Here is a 26,185-nt window from a genome sequence, read left to right as displayed (position 1 = left end):
ACCAGAGAGGTTCAGGAGTGTGTTTGACTAAATGTGCCTGTGACTAACTTTTACATTTTTCTTAACATAGAAAGTTACAACAGATTAATCAAAGAAATTTATTCTAGCAAATTTCTGTAAGCAATCTCAGTATTTCTGAGGTTTTTGGTGGAAATGTACTCCTCTTTATTCCTGTCTGCAATGGGTCTAATATAATGTCTACATCAGTATTTCTGTTTTTGTTTTTTTGTTTTTCTGCTTTGTCTTCTCAAACTCCCAGTCAGTCATGGCAGATGACCCCTGGTTCTGTGCCAGGTTCTGATTCTGTTGGAGGTGTCTTCCTGTTACCGTCAGTCTATCCAGGCAAAGTGAAGACGGCAAGTCAATGACTTGATACAATCTGCTGGATTTCCTTAGACAGAAACATTTTAAGCTAATTTCAGCAATAAACTGAGCTTAGAAAACTGTTTGATAACTGAGGTATATTGGAATGTATGAGTGATTGAAATGAAATTACTTTTCTACTCAAATGCAATTTACATTACATTGTGGTGAATTGGTGCTACATATATAAATTTATTTAAATGATTTTTGTTATCAAATGCTAGATTAAATATCAGATTTTGTGGTGTTTAATGCATTGTGTATTATCAGAATGATAATAAATATATAGCTGATTTAAAAAAGTCTCATTTTGTAGGGCCTAGCAGTACCTTGCAAAGGTATGCACAAATATATAAACAGTGAATACTTTTGCAAGGCTTTGTATATTATTTGTGCTTGTATGATTAGCCTCCACATAACTGCAACACTGAGAGTGAGTTGACATTTCGAAACTAAATTTTCTTAATGAAAACAAAAACAAAAACAAAAAAAAAAAAACAAAAAAAAAAAAAAAAAAAAAAAAAAAAACAGAATTTGCTACAAAAGGTTTTGGCACTAAGATGAGTTTTTTTTTTTTTTTGACAGTACCAAAATGTATTTATTTCGCAAAACTGCAATGGAAATGCTTTTTTGGCATCACTCAAATTAAATAATGAACAACATTATTGTTGCAGTTACAACAATGTTGTAACCGATAAAAAAAACAAAGTGTTTGAAGGATCATGGCATGTTATGTTTTCTAATGAACAAACTTATTCACTTGTGATTTTAATTGCATTTCTTATTTAATGGTAAAACTGCAACTGCAGAATTGTCTTCTTTGTACATTACCGGAATACTGACAAAGTTTTACACCCATTTGTAATGGAAACACAGCTACTGTCAGCATAAGCAGATACAGTCCACTCAGATCAAAGCTTCAGTCTATCCATGGCTCTGGTTCCAGAACAGGGTTGGGGAAAATCAACTTTGTAGTCACAGGTCGGGGAGGTTCTGGTTTAAACAGTTACGACACTGAGGACTTAAAGGGATAAAGGTTTTTGGATCACAGGAGGCAGGTGTTATGATACTAAAGTGTTTGAGAAGTCTGGATAATAACATGTTGAAGTTAAACGGCTTCTTTGTTTTTTTACTGAGATACAGTATTTTTGAAGTCGATGGGGTGAAGAGGCGGGGGAGTTAGTGAGTCTTATGGGATGTCAATGTTAGGATATGATGGTGGCCTCCGTTACTATAGCAGGATCTTCTATGTCGGCTTTACTTTGAACCATCCTCAGTTCCAGCTGAGGCGGACTGGGCCTCCGACCAGGGCCTGCTAACTCTGAAGGAGAGATGGGGGAAAGAAGGAAGGAAGGTGAGGCAAAGGAGAAACAGATTTCACTATGATGACAGGTTAGCTAGGGTGGCTAGCAAGGTTTGCTAGGTTGTTAGCTGGCAAGGGTATATTAGCAGTTAGTTACTAATATCCAACAAAGTGCCTTCAGTCACAGAACGCAGTGACTGACTGAGTCTGCATGAGACTCAAAGTTTTGCTTAATAGTAAAGCCCAGAAACATAGCATATGTGAGATTAATTAGTCCCACCACATCGAAACTGAAGAGTTGTGTATAACTTACCATGAGCATAAGATATGGTCCTCTGGATGACATGGTGCATCACTGAAAAGGTCTTTTCACAGGCCGTCTGAGAGAAACAGAAACAAATTATTCCCGTTAGTGACTTGAAAGGATTGAGTGTAAAAGACTATGCATTTCTGTGTGTGTTTGTTCACCTTTAGATCATTGGGGTAATGATGTGTCCATGCAAGCAGCATGGCTGCAAACAGATCTCCAGTTCCTACAAAGACGGCGTCCACTTTGGGGACTTCTATTCGAACTCTCTGTGTCGTCCTGCTTCCATCTGGACGAACTGAGCAGCAGAGGAGAGACAACTTATGGGACAGTGCCTCACAAAAGTATTTGCACCCCTTGAACTTTTTTTTTTTACTATTTTCCACATCTACACCATAAACTTTGTTGAATATTCTTACAGTTTTTGTGACAGATACCAACTACAGCATAAGTAGGAGAAATTTCTTTTCAATTAGTAAATATATGTTGTTCTGCATAAATTTTTTTTAAAAAAGATTAGATTTTTCCTACATTACTTGAAAAATAAAAATATGAAAATTGGGGTGTGCCTTTGTTTGTAGTCTGCTTAACGCTGATAGGCTTACATAATAAAATCTATTTCTAAATGTACAAAGCTGATAGAAATATAATATGCAGTTAAACGTTCCAAGCCAAATCTCATAAGTTCATTAATAAAACATTTTGAAAACTGTGAAACATTTTCCTCAAACTGTTGCCCAGCAAACTGCGGAGAAATTCAAAGGGTGTGTGTACTTTTGTAAACCATTGTAATTTCTACACGTGTTTGTAAATGAACAGAATAGAATATTATGTTCCACCCACCATGACGCTGGCTACCCAGTGAAACGAGAAAGCGGTCTCCCAGTCTGGGGGGAAGATCAGAGGAAGTAATAACTACTGTGTCTGGGCCCATGGCGTGTAGAAGGTCCATCACCTACAAAACAACACACAGTAATGTAAAAGAGTTCAGTTATGAATCAGAAACTCCTGCTAAGAAAAGAAAATTTATAGTTTAAGAAAGCTGGATCCATTACCTCCACAGCATCCTTCTGTGAGCTGATGTTTTTCCCTGTTAATAATCTAAAACAACAGAGTAGAAAGTTAGCTGAGTCCAAATAAAAACAGAAAAACAGCTGTTTCATAAACCAAATGTTGAGTTTTGATTAAAATGTTTTATGTAATTCAACTTTTTGAAACAAAGTTGTTTGAAGTGAAACTGAAAGACCAGCAGGGGGAGAAACAGGACAACAAAACTGGACCAGATGCATTTTCTGAGGATCTTCAGCTACATCCAACAAACTTCTGTTTCCACAACAACCATAACAGGTTGTGGCAACTTTCTCATATACCTAAATATATTTTTTAATGGTGAAAAAGAAAGTACACCCTCCTTCAAGTAAAGATTTACATTTCAGGACATAATTATGACATGGACTACCAGGTTTTAATTCAAACTACAGAAAAACAAAGATCACTTTGGTTTTAGTCAGAAAATTAAGTTAAAATTGATAGTTGTTGATGAAACACTAAGTGCACCCAATGATTCAATGGCTTCTGGATGGTCAGTTAATTGAAATGAAGGCCAGAGAGTGTTCCCTTTCTTTTCACCATGTTAACTCATGTAAACACAGCCGAAGGTACATGAGTTAACATGTACCTCATACATCATCAGATATATGAAAATAATCTGATTTTAATTCACTCCAAATAAGGGACAGTGAATTCTTTGCTAAGACAGATTTAATACTTCAGAACACATCTTAAGTGATTAAGTCAAGACATAAAACAAAGAGACATCAAAAGAAAGCTGCCCTGAAAGAGCACAGAAATACAAATATGTGTAGAGATTTTGTATGCAAATACAAAAAGAAAAGATTCTTAAAGCCTACACATTTCTGAAGGCACTATAGTAATATTTAACTTAACTGTGCATTAAAGGATCAAATCTATTTTAGAACACTTATTATTCATACTCCCAGCAGATTACATGCATAATTATTTTCATTCAACTTCGATGTTTTGTTTTTGATAGAAGCAAACATTTTTGAAAAATAAATTTGTTTTAATTTACTGTCCATTTAAAAAATGATATGTTGAAGTAATTGGTAGAAAAATCTTTATCGACATGTCTTTGTTCTCTGCAAGCTTCTACTGGAGTTTTGATTAATCAATTTTCCTTTTTCTTTTTATTAGTATATTTTATTTTAAGTGTTCAAAGTTTAGAACATACAAATAAACAAACAGGACCCAGAATTAAACACTGCAGTTAACATAGAGTGCACACACAAAACATATGTATCTGTACTCACACACATATACAAATGCATATACACATAATTTATCAATTTTTCTTTGGTGATTAGGCTCCCAAACCTTTTGCCATCACCCTGATCTTAATGTTTTGTCATCCAAAAAAATCAGATAAACAAATTTCTTTGTTGTGTTCCAATCAAAATAAGAATTATATTAGCTCAAGTTGAGTAATAACAGAGAGGACTCCATTTTTTAAATAAAAAGATACAAGTTTTAGTTCAGAACATATTGTTTCAAAAGAGGTAAAGCACTCACTCAGCCTCAAACTGGTTAGGAGTAATGATGTCTGCAACAGGAACAACCTTATTCTTGTAGACCGGATAAAGATTCTGAGGAACATACTGTGGAAGGAAATATATAAGTTAAAAACACTTTATCATTTAAAAACAGACTGACAACCATATGTCCTGAACTAGCATATGTTTACAAAGTTATATATATAAACTCTGGGTTAAAATTCAATAATCCATTTAATATTATTAAATTAACTAATAGTATTAGCAGCAACACGAGAAGATACATCAACAGTAAAATATACAGATCACAACTGACAAGAAAAATAAAAGCAATTTCTCCCACATATTCAAAACATAAACACTACTGCTACTGCATTGAGACGCCTACAATCTCACCATGGATCCATGATCACCAAGGACGGGGTCACATACTGAAAGGATAAACATACAGAGACATGCATCCATCAGTGACCTGCACACTCTCTGAGAGCAACCACATTAAATAAAACACTGCAGTGAGGGGAGGAATGAAGATTTGAACTCATCCAGAAATATGGAGAGCGACAGAAGAGCCGTTTTAGAAAGATATGACAAAGAGAGCATTGGATGGCTCCTCTATAGCACAAAAGCATGTTGTCATAAGAGATGATGTTGTGCTCATAATTATTTGGGATTATGAGATGCTTCATTGGTGAAGATTGAAAGTGGACCTATGCTGCAGAAAAGTGGCTTCACTGAATGATCCTAAAATAAATTGAGTTGGATTCAGAACCAGCTCAGAAATACAGAAAGCTTCTGAAAGACAAGGGTGTTACATGAGGGACAGAGAACTGAGGCAACAATGCACAACCCAATGGTCATCCAAGATGAAAGCAATTATAGTAGCTGGAACATGGTACATAAAACAAATATTTAGGCACTGATTTGTCCAAGAGGTCAATGTTCTGGAAATGTATTCCTACGATGATCTAATAAACAAAACACACAAATAATACATATTTACTGGTTAAACACAGTTGTATTAAATACAAGTATGTAAGAATGTACGCTTATAATGAGAACCGTATATTCTAGGAGAATCAGATTTCTGCTAGAAATTTTATTTTCAGAAGAAATGAAAACTGTTGCTCACCATAAACCAGATTGGGATTGGCTCTCTTTAGCTCCTGAACAATGTCCACCACCATCTCTAAAAAAGACGTGTCTCTGGTATACCCTGAACACATCCCACACAACAACAAGGACCGATGCATTTAGAAAGGCCCCTCAAAGTATGCAACATCAAGATATGACATTAAAACAGTGGAAAGGGGGAAAAACATAGATAAAATGCACAGCTCTTCCACAGGCACAATAAATCCTAAGTGTACCTCAAGTTAAGGTTGAATGAAAAACTATTTTGTCTAAGGATTGATTAGTAACTTATTTCAAAATCACTAGCAATGGACACACCACAGTAAAAGTAAAAAGACAAACATTCACCTGTTAATACATAGTCATATTGGTGTACGTTGTTCAGTTTGATTCCCTCATAAAGAACATGCAGCTCATCTGCTGTTAACACCTGGCCTTTCCAGTGAGAATAACCTGTGAAAAGAACAAGGGGTCAGATGGATTTATTGAGCTTCTTTAAACTGGATCAAGTCCATCCTACAATCTCCAGGAGGAAACACCAACATTATTTCAAATGAGTTCACCACTGAGTATGCCATCCTTCATTTCAACTGTATTGTTCAAAGTCTCATGAGTGTGTCCACTTTCTTGGCAACCTCTGGGTGATGGCAGAGATCAGACCGTGATCTCCAGCTTTTATTGGAGAAGTCTACATCTACATGAACAACTCACTGTGCACATGATGGCATCTGCTCAGTTAAGGACATGGATTTTGATGTGGAAAAAAAAGTTCTTCCACTAACACTAATGCTGTCCCTATATGTTGCTTCTGTCTGGATCTGCGCTAAACATGAGATTTTGACTAAGTCGTCACGTTTGGCACTACCCAAACTGGGTTCATATGCAGGTGTCTGCGCATGCCATGTTTGCTGCAGGCCAATGATGGCGCAGCTTCAGGTGAGTCACAGTCAAGTTACATGGTGGTGGAGAATTTGGTTGCTAAGCAACAGGCCAGGAGAAAGCCAAGGGGCTAAAAAAGACAGATGAGCATTCAGAGCACCCGAAAGAGAGAGAGAGAAAGAGAGAGACAGAGAGAGAGAAAAAAAAATTGATGGCAAGCTAACAGATAAGGACTGCCTCTGTCGTCATCAAATGTTGCTGTCGCAATTCCAACGCCTGCTGTTTGCTGCTGCGGCGCGTCACTCCCTCCATCTTCATATGTGTCATTCCTTCTCCGTCTAATCGACAATGTAATTACTGTCGATTGCATTTCTCATTTAGGTTTTTTTCCTCTTGATCTCCGCAACCTCTCAGATTCTAAGCATCTACTTCAATATGTCACACCAAATTATACACTCTCCATGAAGAAATTGCAAATCATGGTTTCAAAGACAGTTGATCTGATTAAATTTGAGCCAGAGTCTCTGGCATCTTTATGTTAAGGTCATTCAAATTCACACAGAGGATGGATGACTTTTTAGGCCTCATTTTCTTTATATGAGCTACATAAAACATTATGTCATATTAACAGAGATTCTTGGTGGGTTTTTAAATTTTATTTAAATAACAAATGTAAATGACTCTAAAGCTTTGGATTTCAAGGGCATGTCAGAACTTTAGCCAAAAACCAAATTTAGGAAGAAATGGAAAGCTGATGCTCCTTCAGTGCTCTTTGTGTACAAACTTAGAAACATCAATATACAAAGATGTGTGTTCCTGAAAGCTTCAATCAACACTACAGTTGGATTTTGAAATATAAAAAGATTTTTAGTATTGACATATTTAACCACTTTCATGTGTAATATTTTGTCCTCTGTTGCTATTTTATATCGTACATGTGAGTCAGGATGCTTCCGTCAGGACGGGGTTTTACTGTGACACTGTCTTTATTAACAATCTGGGGATGAAAGAAAAATCCTTTATGTGCAGTCTGAAAGTGTCCAAAATGTTAAAATAGTTATTAAATGAATTAATCCAAAAGTAGGTCGGGTATTCCTGCCGCTGGAGCTGTTATAAGCATTTAGCATGCTGTGGGGAGTGAATCTTCAACTGTGCTGAGTGTATCATGAGTAAAGTAACCTAAGCTACAGTATCAGATGTGTTGAAAGTTAAAGCTAGAGGGTTGCTTATTGAAAGTTATGCATTTTTGTACACATGAAACACTGCATTCCTTAAAATCAAGGTTATAAACCCACATATTCAGAGCAGCCCTTGATTAGCAGTATATGGAAAACTGATCAACATATTTAATTATTACAATCATGGCATTTGACAAAAATGTAATGTTCTACTGATTGTTTCTAGGGTTATAATAGTTTTGGGCTTTTCAATACATTTTAGTTTTAGTTTTATTTTAGTTAATATTTTATTGTGACTTTTTTGTCTGGTTCAGTTAGTTTCAATTAGTATTTAGAGTGTGCCTGTAAGTTTTCATAAGTTAAATATTGTTTCATTTTAGCTTAGTTTTTATTAAAGTAGCAGTTTTAGTCTTATTTTTCTTTGGTCCTACTTTGGCCTCCTTGAACTTATACTACATTCTAAAAATTCTTAAAGTGATTATGTATTACGCATTAACTAAAGAATATTTAGTTAGCAGAAGATATTGTTTTCAAATAATGTGTTTGATTATTGTTGAACAACCAACTGACTCAGATTTTTCTCCCAATCTTTGCTGTTGCCCTTTTGAAGACTAGCGTAAATGTCACCACGAGGAATATGGAGTGTTGCAAATTGCTGACATTTGCTTGTGTGGGAAACACTAAAATCTATCTCACATCAGTTCAAAAGACTAATAGTTTCATAAACACAGTAATGAAGTATATTTATAATTTCAGTATGTTTTAGCTAGTTTTAAAAACACACAATACAGTTCCAGTTTTTCTCCATTAATTAATGTTATTAATTTAGTTAAAATGTTTTTTTCAATTTCAGTTTTCATTATTTTGCTAGTTTTAACTTGTTAAAAAAGCAGTGCTTGTTTCACAGTTGGTGAATGATTGTTGTTTTATGGAATGTTGTTTATGTTTTATGGAACTGCCTCGCTGATGAAATGTGCTGTACAAATAAAGTTGACAACGTGCAAAGGTAGTGTAGCCAATTTTTAAACAATCAACTGTTTAATTCACAAGTCAAGATAATCCCAAATAAGTTATTATGTTTTTATAATTATCACAATACTGCAAATTTTGGGGGGGATTCTGGATTATGTTTATTGTATCTCAGCACTAATGTTTAATTTTGACCAACACTTATATTTTATTTTGTTACCTTCCCAAAATGGCAAAAATAATTCAATTTTTGCCCCCCAAAATATCACTTGGTAAAAAAGGTTTTGGCAAAGTGATGATAAAGTCTTTGTAGTCAGTATTGATAAGATTAAAGAAATTCAAAAACATCCGGACATTTTTTTGACTAATCTTAGACGAGATCATTTGATTATGGAAAAGAACAAGACGTTTACAGTCTGTATATGCTTTGTGTTTCTCTGAGGGAACAGCTGAACAAACTACTTGTTTTCTTAGCCCACTGCTGATTCATTCTTGTAGTTCTACTGGGATGAATAACATCAGCTGAGCCCACCTATCAGTTCAAGAACACATAGTGCAGATTGTTCATTCAAAGGACTGGCAATTAGATCAAAACAAGTAAAGTGACACAGACAGACAGGATGATGCAGACAGCCCTCAGAGCCATCCAACGATTATACATCATCAGTCAGTGTCTGAGGAATTAAATGCAATTCCTGCCACAAGCATGCTTGTTAAATAGTTGAGACTCACTTTGTACAACGGTGGCAATATGCAATTAAGTAGCTCAAATGTTGTTGAAATCATATTCATTTTTATGTTTTGGAAAAAAAGCATATTCTGAGGGAATATGTTAACTACATCAACATATGGAGTTTTTATACTTATTCATCTTTTTAAAAAAACATCTTGTAATCCCAAAGTAATTACATTAAAGAAATTAAATATTATGACTTATTTTATCCAAAGTTTTTCAGAGTAAAAACATATATATTTTGATATGGGTAATTTTTTTTCATTTCGATCACTGAAGATAATTTGTATAGCATATTTCAGCAACAAGGCTGTTCAAAATGCTTTACATCATTAAATCACAGGAATACAAAATCATAAAAAACACTATGCAGTCAACAATTGAGTCAACAATGAGTCAGACATTTCCTGACTCAAGTTTCCATCTTTAAATGCTAAAAAAAACTGAAAATCTCTGTATAAATATATGGCAGATATTTCTATTTCCTTCTAGCTTTAAATATGAAATAGGAATGAAAAGATGAAACTAGAGTAGATTCAAGGGAACAAGAAAGAACACAAGAAAGAAAAGAATACAAGGAAAATGGAAAGAGGTAAAGAGAGAAGAATGAAGAGCATGATGAGGGGAGGAAGAGCAGTTTTCTTATTTAACTACTGTATTTGTATTTCAAGAACAATTTACTAACTTTTATACTGGATTTGGTGTTTTCACAACAAAATAATCCAATACAAACTTTCCAATTAGTAACAAGTCCTGGAGACTCTTGTCAATGTATATTTTCTGTAAAGTATGTCCAAACAAAATATCAGAGAACATTTAGAATTTACGCCAGTCTAGCCTTTGACATTTTAAGTTTCATAAATGCAAATTGTCAAGACTTCAAACATGAAAGAGGTACATAAAACTCCACAAAAAACACAAGCTCAGGTGGCTTCTGAGCAGGAGCTGTGAAATTGACACTGCAGGGTACAAATAACTCACGAGCTCTTTAAAGGTGAACTGTATAGAAATAAGTTAACTGTGTTTCACTAATCATAGAAATATCTTCATTTTTTTCTGGTAACAATTTTAGTACCAACCTCAGTAAAATTATGTTTATGGCATTAGAGATGTACTGATACCAATATTTTAAAAACCCCATCTAGATCAGGTGTTGGTGACAAAGTGCCCAATCCATGAGGGCCGATCTTTCAGTCTAATTCTATGCTTGAATATTATTTATTTTACATTATATTTACAATTCTTACTTTCTGAACTATTTGAAAGAAGGCTTGTTGCAGTTTGTCTTGGTCAAACATGTAAAAATAGTCAACCTGTTGTTTTTGCCAGTTTTAGTTGCTTTATTTTTAACATTGATTGTTATACTTCTAATTGCTCTGACTGAACAAAGTAAAGTTTTTACAAGACTGACCAAACTTGTGAAGCTATTGGTGTATTTAAGTGTGCGCTACTGGTGCAGAGTTATCAATAAAAAATTTAATTCAGTTCATTTATATCTGTGTCTAGAAAAAATATGTTTTCAGTTTCAGTCATTTAAGCAATGTTTCTCTGTTGGTTCGGTATCAGCTGACACTAAAACTCAAGATAGTGGTTTCGGTTTTGGAAGTGATAAATAGTGACTGAAACACCTCACTTTAAATGGTGCCACCTCCACATGTTTGCATGTCTGCCAAAAAATTTAGATTTGTTTTTTGGTGAGAGAGTTAAAGTCCATCAGTATTGTGGACTTGAAATGTTATTTGCTGACTCGAAAAAACTACACTTCTTCCTGTCCTCCACCCTCCAGCTTCAGGGTGGCCCTCTGCTTCAGCAGCAGCCACCTCTGCTAATACTCTAAAATCTCATCACGACTTCAGCAGCACTGACTGACTCATGCACACCCACACAATCCATCTATACCATACACTCCCAAAACATTCCCTCAGAAAGACGGTCAGAACCTGTGTGGTTGGAGAACTGCACCGAGTTGATGGAGTCCACCTCAAACCCTAAAACCTGCACACAAAGACACAAGAAGAGAATCAGAGCAGCAACAAAATGTCTCCAGTAATAAACATTTCTAGGTTGATGTAAGTAATTGTTTGGAGACAATTTAGCATCAACCCAAATCTAACCTTCACCCTTGTTCATTATTTATTTTTGTAGCCTCTAAAAGCTTCACCATCACCCCACTGTCTGTATGTTTTGCAGCATTTAGGTGAGGACAGTTATAGCTGAATACGCAGAAAACCATATGCCCTGGAACTGCTAAGAGAGGACCAACTCTAGATGAAAAAAGGAATATTACTGCACAACTAATTCTCTGAAACTCAACCTAAAAGGAAGGGAGATTAAAAAAAAAAACAAACAAAAAAAAAACATGACAATCCAACTGTAATATTCACGCAGAAATCTACAGAGCAGATTAAAAAAAATGAAGTTGGTGTCCTTTTGGAGTGGAAAAAGGCTGGCTCACAGCTCATCCACATGCATAGTCCATCACTATCTGAACAGCTTTGCTTAATTGGACTAAAGTAGGCTGAATGAATGGGCTGTTTGTTCTTTTCAATTCACTGTGACTTTCAGAAAAGAAACACCCTGTGAACCCCACCGGGCCTGCCAGCCAGAACAATACTCCAAATTAACTTTGACCTTGGAGGGATGTCTGTATGCCCCTGAGAGTGCAGCGCGTGCTTTCTGCAAGGTAACCTACTGGATGGGCACCACCAGCATGTGACTTTCAACAAACGTGTGAGGTGCTGAACAAAAACATGAAGCTATAGGTAAAACCTTCACAAGAAAGGCAGAACTGTGAATTAGACCAAGTTTTTTTCTTTTTTTTGTCATGGTGATCGTTTAGTTATTATCTAAAAAGGACTTAAGGAGAACGAGACAGACTCAAGAAACAAGAAGTATCATGTCACTTTGACTAGCTAGATTAGCACTGAGTAATCTAATGGCTGAAACCAGGAACTTTGAGCATGCAGTTGTTACAATAACTGGTATGGGTAAGAAGGGACTGAAAAGTAGGATTGAAGACGCTTCTAGCTGCAGTGTGAGCGTCGCATTAACAGGGATCAGAGTAGTAGGAGTGAAGTCAAAATACTGATGCATGATCACATAGTTTCAGGATGCTCGCTTTAACCCAAACACTACCTGTGAGAAATGGCAGGGAGAAAAGGTAAGATCCCGCAGAAACAATGTGCAACTTTGTCTACAATTGGTTTTGGCTGTGAAATTGTCATCATAACCCACTAAATCTTAAAAGTATGTGAGATATGTAAAAGAACACTACAACAACTAAATAACAAGGTCAGGACAAAGTTTTAATATGAGTAAAATAGTGGAGGAGATGGAAGTAGGTCAGTTATGCTAGCTTGTCTTTGACAACCTTAACATGTAATGTTTTTTTGTGTTTGGGTTCATAAAGAAAATAAATAAATAAAACACAACCTACCCACCAACTCACAGATCATCAATAGAGCAAGTGTTTAAATTAATCAACCATCACTGTGTTCAAAGGGTCACTTATTAATAATAGTAAAATAAACATCAAACCTAAAAACATAAAACTGCAACGGACTGAATGTTCTGTCTGTGTGTGGGAAATATTTGCGTGTTTATTGGTGTTGTACATTAATGGCTTTCTTTTCAGTCAATTGCAGTGGCAAAAAGTCTGTGTAGCATAGCCAATACAGAATGATAAAATAAAAATAATATGGCCTTTTCTGTGTAATTTTCCCTTTCTTGTGGCGCATTGCACTAAATTAATAATACTTACATCTCAAGGTTTCATTTTGTTAACGAAATTTTTCTACCACTGCAATGTGGCCAAAGACGGCAAACTAAAGAATCGAATCGTCTTTGTGTCCTACAGCATTGTGCACGAGCAAAATTTCCCGATGTAAAAAGCAACCATGGCAGAGAGGAACAACTACTAGAAGTTTACAAGTTCAGAAGAAGTACTGTATCCTTGCAGCAAGAAAGTCCTGGGTATGATTCCCGGCCTGGGGTCTTTATGCATACAGTCTGCATGTTCTCTCTGTGCATGGTCGGTTCTCTCTGGAGACTCCGGCTTTCTCCCACAGTCCAAAAATATGACTGTCAGGTTAACTGATTTCTCTAAATTCTCCTTAAATATGAATGTTAGCGTGCCTGGTTGTTTGTCCTGTCTGACTCTGTGCTGTCCTGCGATGGGCGAATAACCTTTACAGGGTCACCCCACCTCTTTCCCAAAATGTCTCGCTGAAGATAGGCACCAGCACAACTCCTGACCCCAGTAGGGACAAGGGTGTTAGAAAATGGATGAATGGATATAGTTCAGAGGAGGAGAAAATAATAGACAAGTTCAAAGTCTCATTTTTTTGGCGAGATGTTCGCCCACTACATCTGACCACAACAGAGCAGAAAGAGTTCAGTAGTTTCCTCACAGCCTTGGACAATTTCTCCTCAGAACTGCCCATCCTGCTTTCTGGCAGAAAAAAACAGTTTATGGAATTTGAGAAGAGCTGTTTTCATCCACAAAATTCAGACCAAACATGCAACAGTTTTGTGTGCGGACACCATATTCCACAAGGTAGGAACTATTTGAACACTGTGAAATTACGGCAACTCACTAACAGTTTGAAGCCAACAACACAGATGTCAGGTTGTTAGTTAGCTAACAACTGACTTCTGTTTTGGAGCTTCATGGATGAAAGACTCAGGGATCCATTTGATTACCTCAAGATCAAGAAACTAACAAATGTATTTTAATCTAACCTGAACGGAATAATTCTGCACTGAACAGAGATTATTTACAACAGTTTGACAATGAAAACACAAATTATGAGCATTTTCTATTAGAGAGTCACACATTACATTTTTGTTGTAATAAATTAGTCTTCCTGTTTTCTGCTTTAAATGTAACTATGGGTTTTTCTCAAGCAACAGCTTCCAAACATCCAACTGCTAACTCTTAGATATGATGCATTCAAGGATCAGAAAAACATGGGATTTTTTTGTTGTTTCCAACCGGCCCATTTGAGGAAATTATCTAATTCTAGTCTGCTTTTTTGTCATTGTTTCTCTACTTTCCACAATCTTACACTGTATTGTTAAACACTTACTCTCATATGGCAAAGCCATCTGTAAAGTTCCTGATTTGAGGCAAACATTCCCATTTTAAGGACGATTACATCACAGAAATCCCCACACACATTTACTTTCTTCTACAGCGTTTCTCTAAAGCTGAATTTTAAAAAAAGAAAATCAAAAAGTATAAACTAATACTACAGTGCAGAGGAAGTGCATGAGTACTTTTATAATAATAAAAGTACTCAAATTTGCTTTGTTTGCAAATGACACCAGTTTTTTTTTCCAGGATGGATTTGAATGAATGAATATACCTGATTAATCCCAGAAGTTAATTGCAGTAGGTTTTAGAGATGTTCAAAAAGGAAAAACATTAAGAAGAAAGTGATTTGATAAGTGAATTATCAACAAATTTAGATAAAGGTTAATCTCTGTTATTAAAAGTAAATATCTGTATTGATAATGCAAATATTGAAGTTGTAACAAAAGGGGTAGAGTAAGGCAAGTTTATGCTTCTACCTACTTCCTTTTCAAACAAATAAATATGCATTGTGGTGTATAAGTGCTAACATATTTGCAATAAACAAATAAGCAACTATTGGAACAAACAACAACATCTCTGTTGAGTCACCCATGCTGGGAATCATCTCTACTTTCTCTGATTTTCTGTTTAGTTTATGGCCAGAAGCTCAGCTCTGTCTTCATCTTCGCGTCATCAGGAGTAATCCTGTGGCGGCCAATCAGAGCGTGTCTTCCTCACGCTGCCGTCTCCATTATGACAGCACGGAGAGAGGGATGCCCAGCACGCTCGCGGACATCATCGTCATCATCCTTCCCTTCTCTCTTACACCAGCTGAATCACGGCCATTACTCTGAAAGCTGAGCAGCCTCTTCACTGACCCACCACTTGTTTTTTTTTAATCATAATTCCCTAGTGTCAGATTTGACCTCATTTCTTTACTTTTACCACTGTGGACAAGAATCTGTGACGAGAAAAACTGCAATGCTGACCATTTGGATATTTTTGGATAGTTGTATTACAGATGTATCTACGCATGTAAAATTATTTCCTAGTGAATATTAGTTGAGAACTATGTGTCACGGCACTAAAAGTTGAAACCACAACATAAAAATTTACCTGAAGCTGCTAATGTCAAAAAAGCACAATTTCACAATTGCTGTATTTCTACTAAATAGAAACACAATTACAATCACAGACTGGCCCATCTGAGGAAAATCAGAAGGGCCAGTTTGTTCACACAATGAGTTATTAAAAAAACATGCTCCTTTGCCGCCATCATCCTGCCACTTCCTGTCGTCTCTTTATTAATTTCCGCCAGTAGAAATGAATAAAAGCCAAAAAGCCACTCCATCATGGAGCAAAACTTCTTTTTCCAAAACTGCCATGTTTCCATTTGAGTTTCCCTGTGACTGCTTGTAGCAGATGAGATCCACCCCAAACTCTTCAAGGATAAGCAGATATAAGCAATAGTGGACTGCTTTCAATTTAGCATGTGTTCTATTTGAGGCTAAATTGATATTTTGAGCAAATTTTACAACCACTCGCCAATTTTATTCTGTTAAAATTATTAGTTACAATTCTAGCTACTTTTTCAGGTGTTACTGGAAACGTTTGGAGACTCATGATAGCACTTATTGGTGTTCCTCGGATACAGCACTTGCAGAGAAAAGCCAGACCCGCTTTGTCTGCATCACGACTGCAAATGAATTACAGGCCACTACTGACCAATCCCTAACACTCAAGGTAGGATACAGAAATGATTTTGTATTTGTCCTAAATAAATTACTGCCTTGCTATTGTATATTTTGAAATATTCAGGTTGTTAATGTGGTCTGTACTAAAAAAAAACTTCCAAATAATTATTGTACTGTAACTTTGAGTAAGTTCCTAAGTAGAAACACACAAATATAAAAATTTAGGACAATATCAGTGTCAAATTGCTAACCACACCATTTCTTCTGTTTCAGTTAAACTCCCCATAATCCTTTACTGTCCCACCATCACTGTCACATGACCAACCTTCACCACCAGAAAAACAGCAACAAATATATATATTTTATGATACCATCCATTCATCCATCCAATTACTGTACACCCTGGTCCCTATTGGGGTAAGAGGGGTGCCAGTGCCTATCTCCAATGAGACATTTCAGATAAGAGGTGGCGTCACCCTGGACAGGTCACCAGTCTGTTGCAGGGCAACACAGATACAAACATAACCGGACCAATGTTAAAATACTAATACTGATGTTAGTGTGCTACTGCTACACCATGCAATACATCTTTTTTGCTCCCAAGTTAATGAATAATTAGTTTTAAATATTCACAACATCAATGTTGACCAAAATAATCCTAATAATTGCTTTTTTATATAATCTAGCAGCCCTATTATACAAGGCTGCACTGATTGCAGTTTTCTGGCTGATCGCTGATAAACCGATCTTTATAAAATCCAACCTGCCGATTACGATTTTGGTCTTTGGAATTTGACAATTTCTTTTCTTATCTGAAATGTTGCTAAATACAGCAAGAAGTAACTGAGTTAACAACAGTAGTGTGACTATTGTTAACTACACCCAAGCAGACATGAGCTGGTGGTCCAGTCAGTCAGTCAAACCTCTTTCACAGCAGAGCAAATGAGGAGAGTGGCTGATTTTTATAGCTTTTGTAGAGGTAGATACTATGTATGTACTATGTACATATCGGCTAATCACCCATAATTAAGGAAATATGAGTCGACTTATGGGTGGACACCTACTATAATAAACGTGCTACATAGCACTCAAGAAAACTTGAGTTTTAGGAACATATCTGAATATTTGGAGCCAGACATATTTAAGGTTGACCTGCCTAAACTCCTGCTGGGTCTAAATGAATGTCCTGCAGTGTCAAGAACTACAATGTGAATGAACTAATTGGGACAATCTTCCCAATATTAATGTAGACTATAAAAAACTAATGACTAATGTAGTATATTGGACTGACAAATGCCCGGACTAAACCGACTCGGATCAGGGACGAAAGGGATTCTGATTGGCCGATCCCTTTAGAACGCTAATAAGATAAGCTAATGGAGCTTTTCAAACATTATAAAGCAAATTATCCTCATTGTACATAGCTTGTTGTTCTATTGTTGTAACATCCAAATTGATTCTAATAGAATGAATTGGGGATTTTGATTATAATATCCATAAAAGTGGAGTTGTTGAGCTTGCAGAGAAGGAGTACATTGACTGTGACCTGCCAGAGTCAAGGCTGTGTACTGCGACTGGCTCTGCTGCTCTGCATTACTTTACCATTAAGGTCGTACAAATGAGCCTTAATACGGCATAGTACTTAAAGATTACTGACTAAACTGAACTCTGATAGCAAGCATCAAAGCGGAACAGCCATTAAGAGAAGCACCAAATAAATCCTGGTGTGCCACAGGCTAAAAATAAACCCGGTCCACTTCTCACCATGAGCACCATGATGGAGCTCATACTGTAAGCTCCTCACACCAACCTCCACCAGCCACTACAGAGCCTGTATCATCGAGGTAATTATTACTAATGCAAAGACACTTACCGTAATCCTACTGTCAGCAATGGACATCGCAAAAAGAAACATGATGGCAACGCTCATTGCCAGAAGTAGCTAATACCCTAAATGTCCTCTCACATATCGTATCAATTGCCTCATTTAGACGGCGCTTCTTATGATTCTTTGTAAGACACTGGAAAAAACGCTCTGAGGCAAGACTTTTATTACTGTTTATGTAGGTAATGAGCCAACACCAAAAGTTAGAAGAGTTTGCAAGACTTCAAAATAAAACAATCATTTGTTCATTCAGTTTTTTTGTTTGTTTGTTTTTTGAAGTTTGGATCTTTTTCAAGTTAATACAGACTTCCCAATAAAGTAGATCACTGAACCACTGAAATTAGACTATTCAGGTATAAAAAGACAATGAAACTTGAAAAATGTCAAATACTAGCACAACTACTGGAAAAGGTTGTGAGCTAGGGATTTTTCAATAATTCGGCCTTCAGATAAATCAGCTCTAATTTACCTATTTACTACTATTATTTATGAAATTTCTCATTGGGATCAATGAAGTACTTATGAGGTTAACAATAGTTGCTCCACTGTTGCCAATTTAGCAACTTTGTTGACCTGAGCAAAGGAGTAAATCCCATCCCATTATTGGGGGAGACAATGAAGGAAATTCCATAAGCGTAATTTCGCGGGATCAGAAAAGTTAGTGAAATGTCACGTGATTTAAAAAAATTTTATGTGTTCAAGCTGCAGGAGCAAAAATGGATAAGGGGTAATGTACAACAAATATGTTTTTCTCAGTTTTCTCAGTAAACAAACTGCTGAGACTCACAAAGGTCAAACTAAAATTCAAATGTTGAATATCTGGGAAGTATCATAACTTCAACTTACCGTTCAAACCACCAAGATTTTCAGATTTTATTGTGTGGTTTTGAAGGCTTTACGTTAAAGATAGTAAGAAATACTTTCTTTTTTTAGTCAGCTGCTCTGCAATATTAGCCCCCTGCTCTCAGTTTCCATTGAGCTGTTGGCTAGTGCTAATGCTCAGCCCCCTTTTAAACTCTTCTTATTAATGTAAGAGTTTAATTGCCAAAGATAACTGAGATATTTGCTATCTTTAAGAAAAAAAAAAAAAGCTAAGTCTATCAAAACAAGGTAGCAAGTTTTGTTAGTTTCATGGCAATGTAATTTGCCATGATTCACCTTAAGTAATGAAATGAACAAACTGCAGTCTGATTTTTGTTGATGTGTTTCTTCCTATTGAGCAGTGAAAGGAAATAAAATGTGTATCATGTCTTTTGCTTTATGTATTTCCTTACAGGAAGGTTTATGCTGCATAGCCACAGGTAACAGTTAGCTCTTCACTTCAGCGGCTCCAAGGAGCCTGTGCTTTAGCACTGCTGCTGTTGCTCCACCTACACTTTGAAGTGAACCATTGTTCTAACAATGGTGGGGGGTCATCAAAATTCATCCTTATTTTTTTGAAGGTGAAAAACATTTATATTGTTCTTTGTTTCTTTTGCCTTTTTCTATTGATATTGTTTCCTTCATGATTTATTTGGGTTGACAATTCTAGACTTTTCCAAGATGAGATGAGAAAGATTAGACTTTTTCCAACCTCCAGATGAATGGTCTCAACCGCATTCCTCAAGGGCTAGAGTCCTTCAACTTATGTCTCTTGTCCTATACACTTTAATTAAATGGCTAAACTTCCTCACTAGTCTCTACAAGGCTCTGCTAATGAGATAATATTGGATCCATGTGTGTTGAAGCAGAAAAACATCTAAAAGCTGCAGGACACCAGTTGTCAAGAACTACAGTTTGAGACAACTACTCTAGAATTGACAGTTTTTAGGATTACTTACCCAAGTAACTATGCTACTACTATCCTACTATGCTACTACCCAGGTCAAATCCGTCTGGAAATCTCAAAACCATTCCACATCTAGGCTATGCTTTCTAAGAAAATTTCTAGAACCCCCCCCCCCCTCAAATTTCTAAGCTTCAAAAGTCAAAAAGTTATTTTCTACAAAATGTCTTACATTAATCTACAATTTTCCATTTTTTTTCTTCTTATTTCTTCTTGTCTGCACCCTTCGTTCATACTTTTGAATTAAAGTGTTGCAACTGCATGAAGGAAAGGTTTTAAGCGTACCTTGATAAAGATAACTACCTTACACCAGATAACATGAACTTGGAGTGAGCCCTGTTAAAAGTGGAACACTACAACAATGTAAGAAAATTCACAACTAACTCTAAATATGTCAAAATCAAGAACAGTAAATGAGTTTGACTATGATTGCATAGGAAATAAATGTAATCTTTGAAAAATGCTTAATAGCATTATGTTGGTGTGCCACGTTTAGAATTTCATGAAAAGTAAATTTTCCCTTATGCTGATTGATATCAATGTTTCAATAACGCAATAGTTATTAAATCCTTTTTTTTATTATTTAAATTGCTTACGATCGCTGTGACACACGTCCTCTCTGCATTTCTGTCATGTATCTCAGCTCCACTCTGATCGTACTATTTGTTCCGTGGCTTTGGAGAATGAAAAGCGTCGGTTTTGCGGTGACGGACAACGAGACCTCCCAGAACACCATGATGACTCAATTATCGGGCATCCTCAATGACAGGTGTCGTCCCTTGAACCCGCAAGAGCAGGACGGGTTTTTATGTCATTTGGTCCCCAAAAGGTGTCCAGCTACAAACGTGACCTTATTCAACGTTTTCCACATGAAAGTAGATCAGAGAGGCGGAGGATTTGGTGAACGGAGGGACTAAATGCGCCAGGGACACAACATTTTACGCGACACCTGTCTTCGAGGGCTAACCTTTATATTTAGAACATTATAATGGCCTGTCAAGCCATTATCAGAATAGTAAAATGAAGTTTTAATTGAGAAACACTTACAAATAAAAGCACATTATAACACCATGGAAGATGTTATTAATTATAATTATGTGAACTTACCGGAACGTTAACGTATATCTATAGAAAAAAGTATAGAAATGTGTTTTTTTGCTGGAAGACAGAAACACAGGAAGTCAGGAACGTGCTGTGTTAATTGGCATCTCAGACAGGGTCGTGTTCGTGACTGGTGTTGTGTCACCCGCTGTCCGATAATGAGTGTATGCAGTTTGCATTTACCTGTAATGGGAAAGAGGCGCTCTTGTTGCCCACGTATCCCCGGACTACATGGCTCTGTATGGACAGAACACGGCATTCCATGGCGGCTCCCGGTCAGCCGAGGGGAAATGTAGATAATCCGTTACTCAAAGACAACCACGTCTACACATAACAACACGAGAAAACACCGCTTTAACTCTATAGCAACAGAGAAGAACCCGCGTTAGCTAGCTTTCTAACCTCTCACACAGATGTGACGGAGAGCGCGTGCGGCCGCGACTGTAATGATGCGTGTGTGTGTATGAATGAGGGAGAGAGCGCGTGCGAATGAGCGCACACAAACAGCTATTACGGCCCTTAACGTTACTGTTACCGGTAACGTCGCTGTTTGTGGTTCATTTTCATGTGAGTCCTTGAAGGGAACAGCGAGTTACAGACTAACAGGGTCGCCCCAAGCAAGGACATACATTAAAAATGCAGGCACACCGGCTTTACGTGCAGGCAGTCTCTGTGACCGCCTAAACAGAGTGACGTCAGCACAGTGTTGGATTTAAATCAATGCAAATTTCAATCATTTTCTCTTTAGAGACATTATTTTCCTCCAGTTTTATATGTCAAAATCATTCAATACAATATATGACAGTGATTTGTGTTTTGAACAGGCCTGAAATAGGACACATGTTTTCCTGTGTTCTGTATTTTTGGTGATGTGTTTTCTGTGTTGTGACTCACCGTTTCACTGGCAGAGTCGTGACTGAGGAGGGATTTGACTTGGTAAAGGCTTTTTGTGTCATCACATTGCACAGCACAGCCGTTCAGCACATCTACAAACATATAGTACAGCAGCAGTAAATAGTTGGTGGTGAAAGCTTAACGTGTTTTATTAATCCCCTGAATACATCTGAGTTTCAAATAGAGACAAAAAAACAACCAGAAGGCCTCCTGAAGTTTATGTTCCAACTTGGAAAGTTAAAGACTCTTCACAAAGCCCAATTTAATAATCCCACATGTCTGCATTAGGCTTTCTGTTTTTCTCAGTTTAGAAATTTTGGAATCAGTGAAGAAAATTTAACACACCATTGAAGTAAACTTCATTTCTTCCACTAATTTTCCCCCTCTGTAGTTGAGTTTTATATTTGATAAACCCCAAAACAATGAATTGCTAAAAATTGTCTTCCAAACTGACAATGCAGTTGAGGGAAATTTTATGTTTTGTTTGAATCTGTATTTGTAGGTTTTGTTTTTGAATGAAAAACAACCTACATCTCCCCAAACGTATAGTTTTGAACTTTGATAACCATTATTATGTTTGCAAAATCCAAAGCAATTTAGAGCTAGACAAAAACTTAAACTTATCTTTCATTGAACATCAATGAAAGATAAAGTAAATATAAATCAGTGTAAAAAGCAAAACAAAGCTCTAACCTTCACAAATTCAAAATCTAATTTGTTTCATAATACGACAATATGATAAAGTAGAAACTAATTATCTTTCCACAATTAGTATATGCGTAAATTCTATGTTTCAAGTCTGAGAAGGAATTTTTTTTTGTAAGCCATATATTTGTTTCCAAAAAATCATCAGCTGGAAGAGTTCTGAGAGACCAATAAATCCATGTGGAAGATAAAGAAGAAGTCCAAAGCATATTATTCCCGTTCCTTATGTTTCCTTCATGCACACATCCCACGAATGTTAAACATGTTCAGTTTTCCTTTGATTGTAGAGGTTTGACTTATCAAGTTTGACTTATCATCCGTTGGTCCTGTGAGGATGCTTGGCAGTTTTTGGAGACTTCTTTTAGTTTCTTGCGGGCTGCTTTCTATGTGAACCTGGTATGGGTAGCTAGAACTGGGCTTTTTGGCCGTTGATATGACGGTTTTTTTACTTGTTGACATCTAGATTTTAGCTCAGACATTTCCAAGTGCTGGCCATCTTGTTCGTTTGCTGTTATTTATTTATTTTTTTGTTTCAAATATATCCCTCTGCCATAGAAAATATATCAACAAAGCAGTAATTTTTTTCAACTTTAGTATTTTGTATTCACTTTCACAACTGCAATTTAAAGTGATTTTCTATCATATACTCATGGTTCACTGTAAGGAGTAGTGGTTTTATGACTGATAAATCATAAATCATATCTAAAGCATGGGGTCACATAAAGGGATCAGAAGCAAAAAATAATGGAAGTGTTCAGAAAATGATTCAATATAAGATCTGAGAATTTTAAAGACAATTTATCTATATTGTTTTTTAAAATCATAACTACCAAGATAAATAAGCTGCTCTGCAATGGTCTAAGCACCGCAGGTGCAAAATAGTTTATTTGTGGTCAGAACCAACATTACAGAATCTTACTAAATAGAGAAATGGATAGAAGATTCTTCCCTTCATTATGTTAAAAGCGATGAATGGTTGAATATAAAGTAACAAATTTTCCCATATATAGTTTTCCCAACACTTAGCAGCTGCCAGGCACTGCAGACCAGAGGGGTCAAAGGGACAGAGACAGCATGAAAAGAAGAAATAATGAAGCCAAACACAAGGCTGTTCTGCTGACAGCTCCACCTGCTGCTCAATGAGGCATTAAGCAGAAAATAGCAGATTTTTCTACTCCAAGTGTTGCTCTGTTGAGCTCTTTATTGCACATGATAATAAAACAGCCAGAAATATGTTTCAAACAAATGAGACAAGGAGAGACAGCACCACTAAGGTGAACAGGTTCACTGACATGTTTAGTACATAGACTTTTTAAAATGTTATTTATTAATTTTTTTTAAATTTGAATGAACGCCACGTTTCTTGTTAGTTAATCGCTTAAAAATGTAACAGAGCTGCAAATTGTGGAGATAAAAACCCATTCCATAATCTCCATAGGATTGGATTAAAAGGATCATCGAGAACAAAGTCTCATTCCAGTGTTGAGGCAGAGAACTGCATACTCAGAGATACATTCACCATATTCAATAAATAAGAAGCAAATTTATGTCTTTTTACCAAGTGGACATTCTTATTGTTTTTAACACATCATAGTTTTGTTTAAAGCTACATTTCTACCACCACTCATTAAAAAGAAACGATTTAACAAAAATACTAATTTAAAAATTCTAATCTAATATTTATAAAAATCCATTTTAGTTCCGTCTTGTATTCTGCAATAAACCAATTTCTTTATTTGTAGAGTTCTAAAAACAAACACTGGCTTAGGCGAATAAAGGCTTTTCTCGTTTCAGTATTGCACTCACTCAGTGCATGTTGTTGACGTAACTTCTGGGTTAATCACATAGAATTTTCTGGGTCAGACTGTCACATCATCAGCATCTATATAAAGTATTCACACCCTCTAAAAAGATCCTGTTTCCTGAATGTAACACTGCAAAACACATAGTTAATTATTTTAAGATATTAACTATAAGCGGCAACATGTTTTTTTCCTTTAAAGGGGAGTTATGTGTTTTTCAGACATATGGTGTCATTTTATAGCACAGTCAAGTATCTATGCTACTTTCAGATGTTTAAAAAAATGCTAAATATATTAAATATGGCGTAAAAGAAATCATACGTTGTAATCTAATGCCTTGAATTTGGGCCTCTGTCTTTTCAAGACACTCCTGCTCTTTCTGAAACTCCGCCTTCAGAAAGTCATTGTTACATGGCTCCTCTATTAACCCTTTAGCAATGTTTTTCCGAGTGTTTCATTGAGATGTATCTACTGTAATGAGCTCAGCAAATGTAGTTCCACCAGGTGTTTGCTAATTTCTGCTGGCTAGTCTGAAGGAGCCGAGTGGGAGAATCGAGGGAGGGTGGGCTGGAGGGGAGCTGCTCCTCACAGGATCCCCACCTCCAGCTGAGGAGCTGCAGAACCTGCAGCTCTGAGGAGGCGAGGTCCACTCAGGCATTACTTTGCACAGCTTAATGGTTGCCATGAAGAGTAAAAGAATTTCTCAAACATGCATAAAAGAATCAAGGAAACACTACAGTGGGCGACTGTGGCTGTGTGACAGAATTGTTGTCTTGCAATCAGAAAGTTGTAGGTTCGATTCCAGCTTCATCCTGCCATATGTTGATGTGCCTCTGGGCAAGGCACTTAACCCCAAAGTATGTTGAAAGATGTGAACATTTGTTCATAGTACGCATATGACGGTGAACATTCGTTCACATCTTTCAACATACTTAAGCTGCTGATTAGACAGTGGCTGGTGCACAATACCGGTCTGCGTATCGGTGTATGAATGTGTGTGCGAATGGGTGAATGTGACTCTAGTGCAAAGCGCTTTGAGTGGTCAAAATGACTGGAAAAGCGCTATATAAGTTCAGACCATTTACAGATGTGTTTTGGATGGAGGAATAAGCTTCATCCAAAAGCTAAATAAAAAAATTACTTGATACTGACCCTTTAATTTAAATTCTTGAGAAGTGTGTGTGTACCTGCTAATACACCATCATCAGATAGTGTAGTGCTGAATGACAAGGTATGAAAACATTAGATATTTAATGAAAACTTCAGAACAAAGATGGGTTTGTACATATAAAGAGGAAGGTTTCTGTTAGACAAATTCATCGGATTAAGAGAGCAGCAGTTAAAATGCCCTTACAAAGCAGCAAACAGTCATCTGAAGATGTACACAATAGTACACATATGACGGTATGGTGAGTACAAATACTCAGATAATTATTTACCGGTTCTCAAATATTTGTTTGAAAACCGGTACACATAGTTAATGTTCTGGAGACTAGTGAAATTGCCAAGTTAACCCTTTTCCTTCAGACAAAAAGAAGCTCCATCTAACCGGTACACTATAAAAGTGTATAATGAAATGATGCACAATATAATATGCTGGCAAAATAAATGTTTAACTTCTACACTGGTTTACCTTTATTGTTGCTCATCAATACTCATCAAAACATGGGAATGAACTTAACATCTCCCTAAAACTACTCGGGTTGTTCACGACGGCTCCTGTAGTTACTGCATTTCCTTAAAAACTTCTGTAAAAAAATGAGCTCCAG

General features: G+C 36.4%; 1 protein-coding gene across 1 annotated transcript; it reads right to left on the bottom strand.

Moving 5' to 3' along the window:
- Window positions 1-999: 999 nt before the first annotated feature.
- On the bottom strand, window positions 1,000-21,616 carry LOC129353940 (pyridoxal kinase-like). The gene is made up of 12 exons (XM_055023377.1): window positions 21,418-21,616; window positions 21,199-21,339; window positions 11,377-11,431; window positions 6,026-6,130; window positions 5,676-5,759; window positions 4,940-4,974; window positions 4,563-4,648; window positions 3,029-3,074; window positions 2,817-2,928; window positions 2,135-2,271; window positions 1,980-2,046; window positions 1,000-1,684 (listed from the first exon to the last, which is right to left on the bottom strand). Exons 2-12 carry the CDS (start codon window positions 21,277-21,279, stop codon window positions 1,569-1,571), a joined length of 924 nt encoding a protein of 307 aa, XP_054879352.1. The 5' UTR covers window positions 21,280-21,339; window positions 21,418-21,616; the 3' UTR covers window positions 1,000-1,568.
- Between the last annotated feature and the right edge of the window lie 4,569 nt (window positions 21,617-26,185).

This window comes from Poeciliopsis prolifica, unplaced genomic scaffold (genome assembly GCF_027474105.1).
Source record: "Poeciliopsis prolifica strain line A6 unplaced genomic scaffold, Auburn_PproV2 SCAFFOLD099, whole genome shotgun sequence".
In the NCBI taxonomy this organism is placed as follows: Eukaryota; Metazoa; Chordata; class Actinopteri; order Cyprinodontiformes; family Poeciliidae; genus Poeciliopsis; species Poeciliopsis prolifica.
This window is presented reverse-complemented; position numbering and strand designations above follow the sequence as displayed.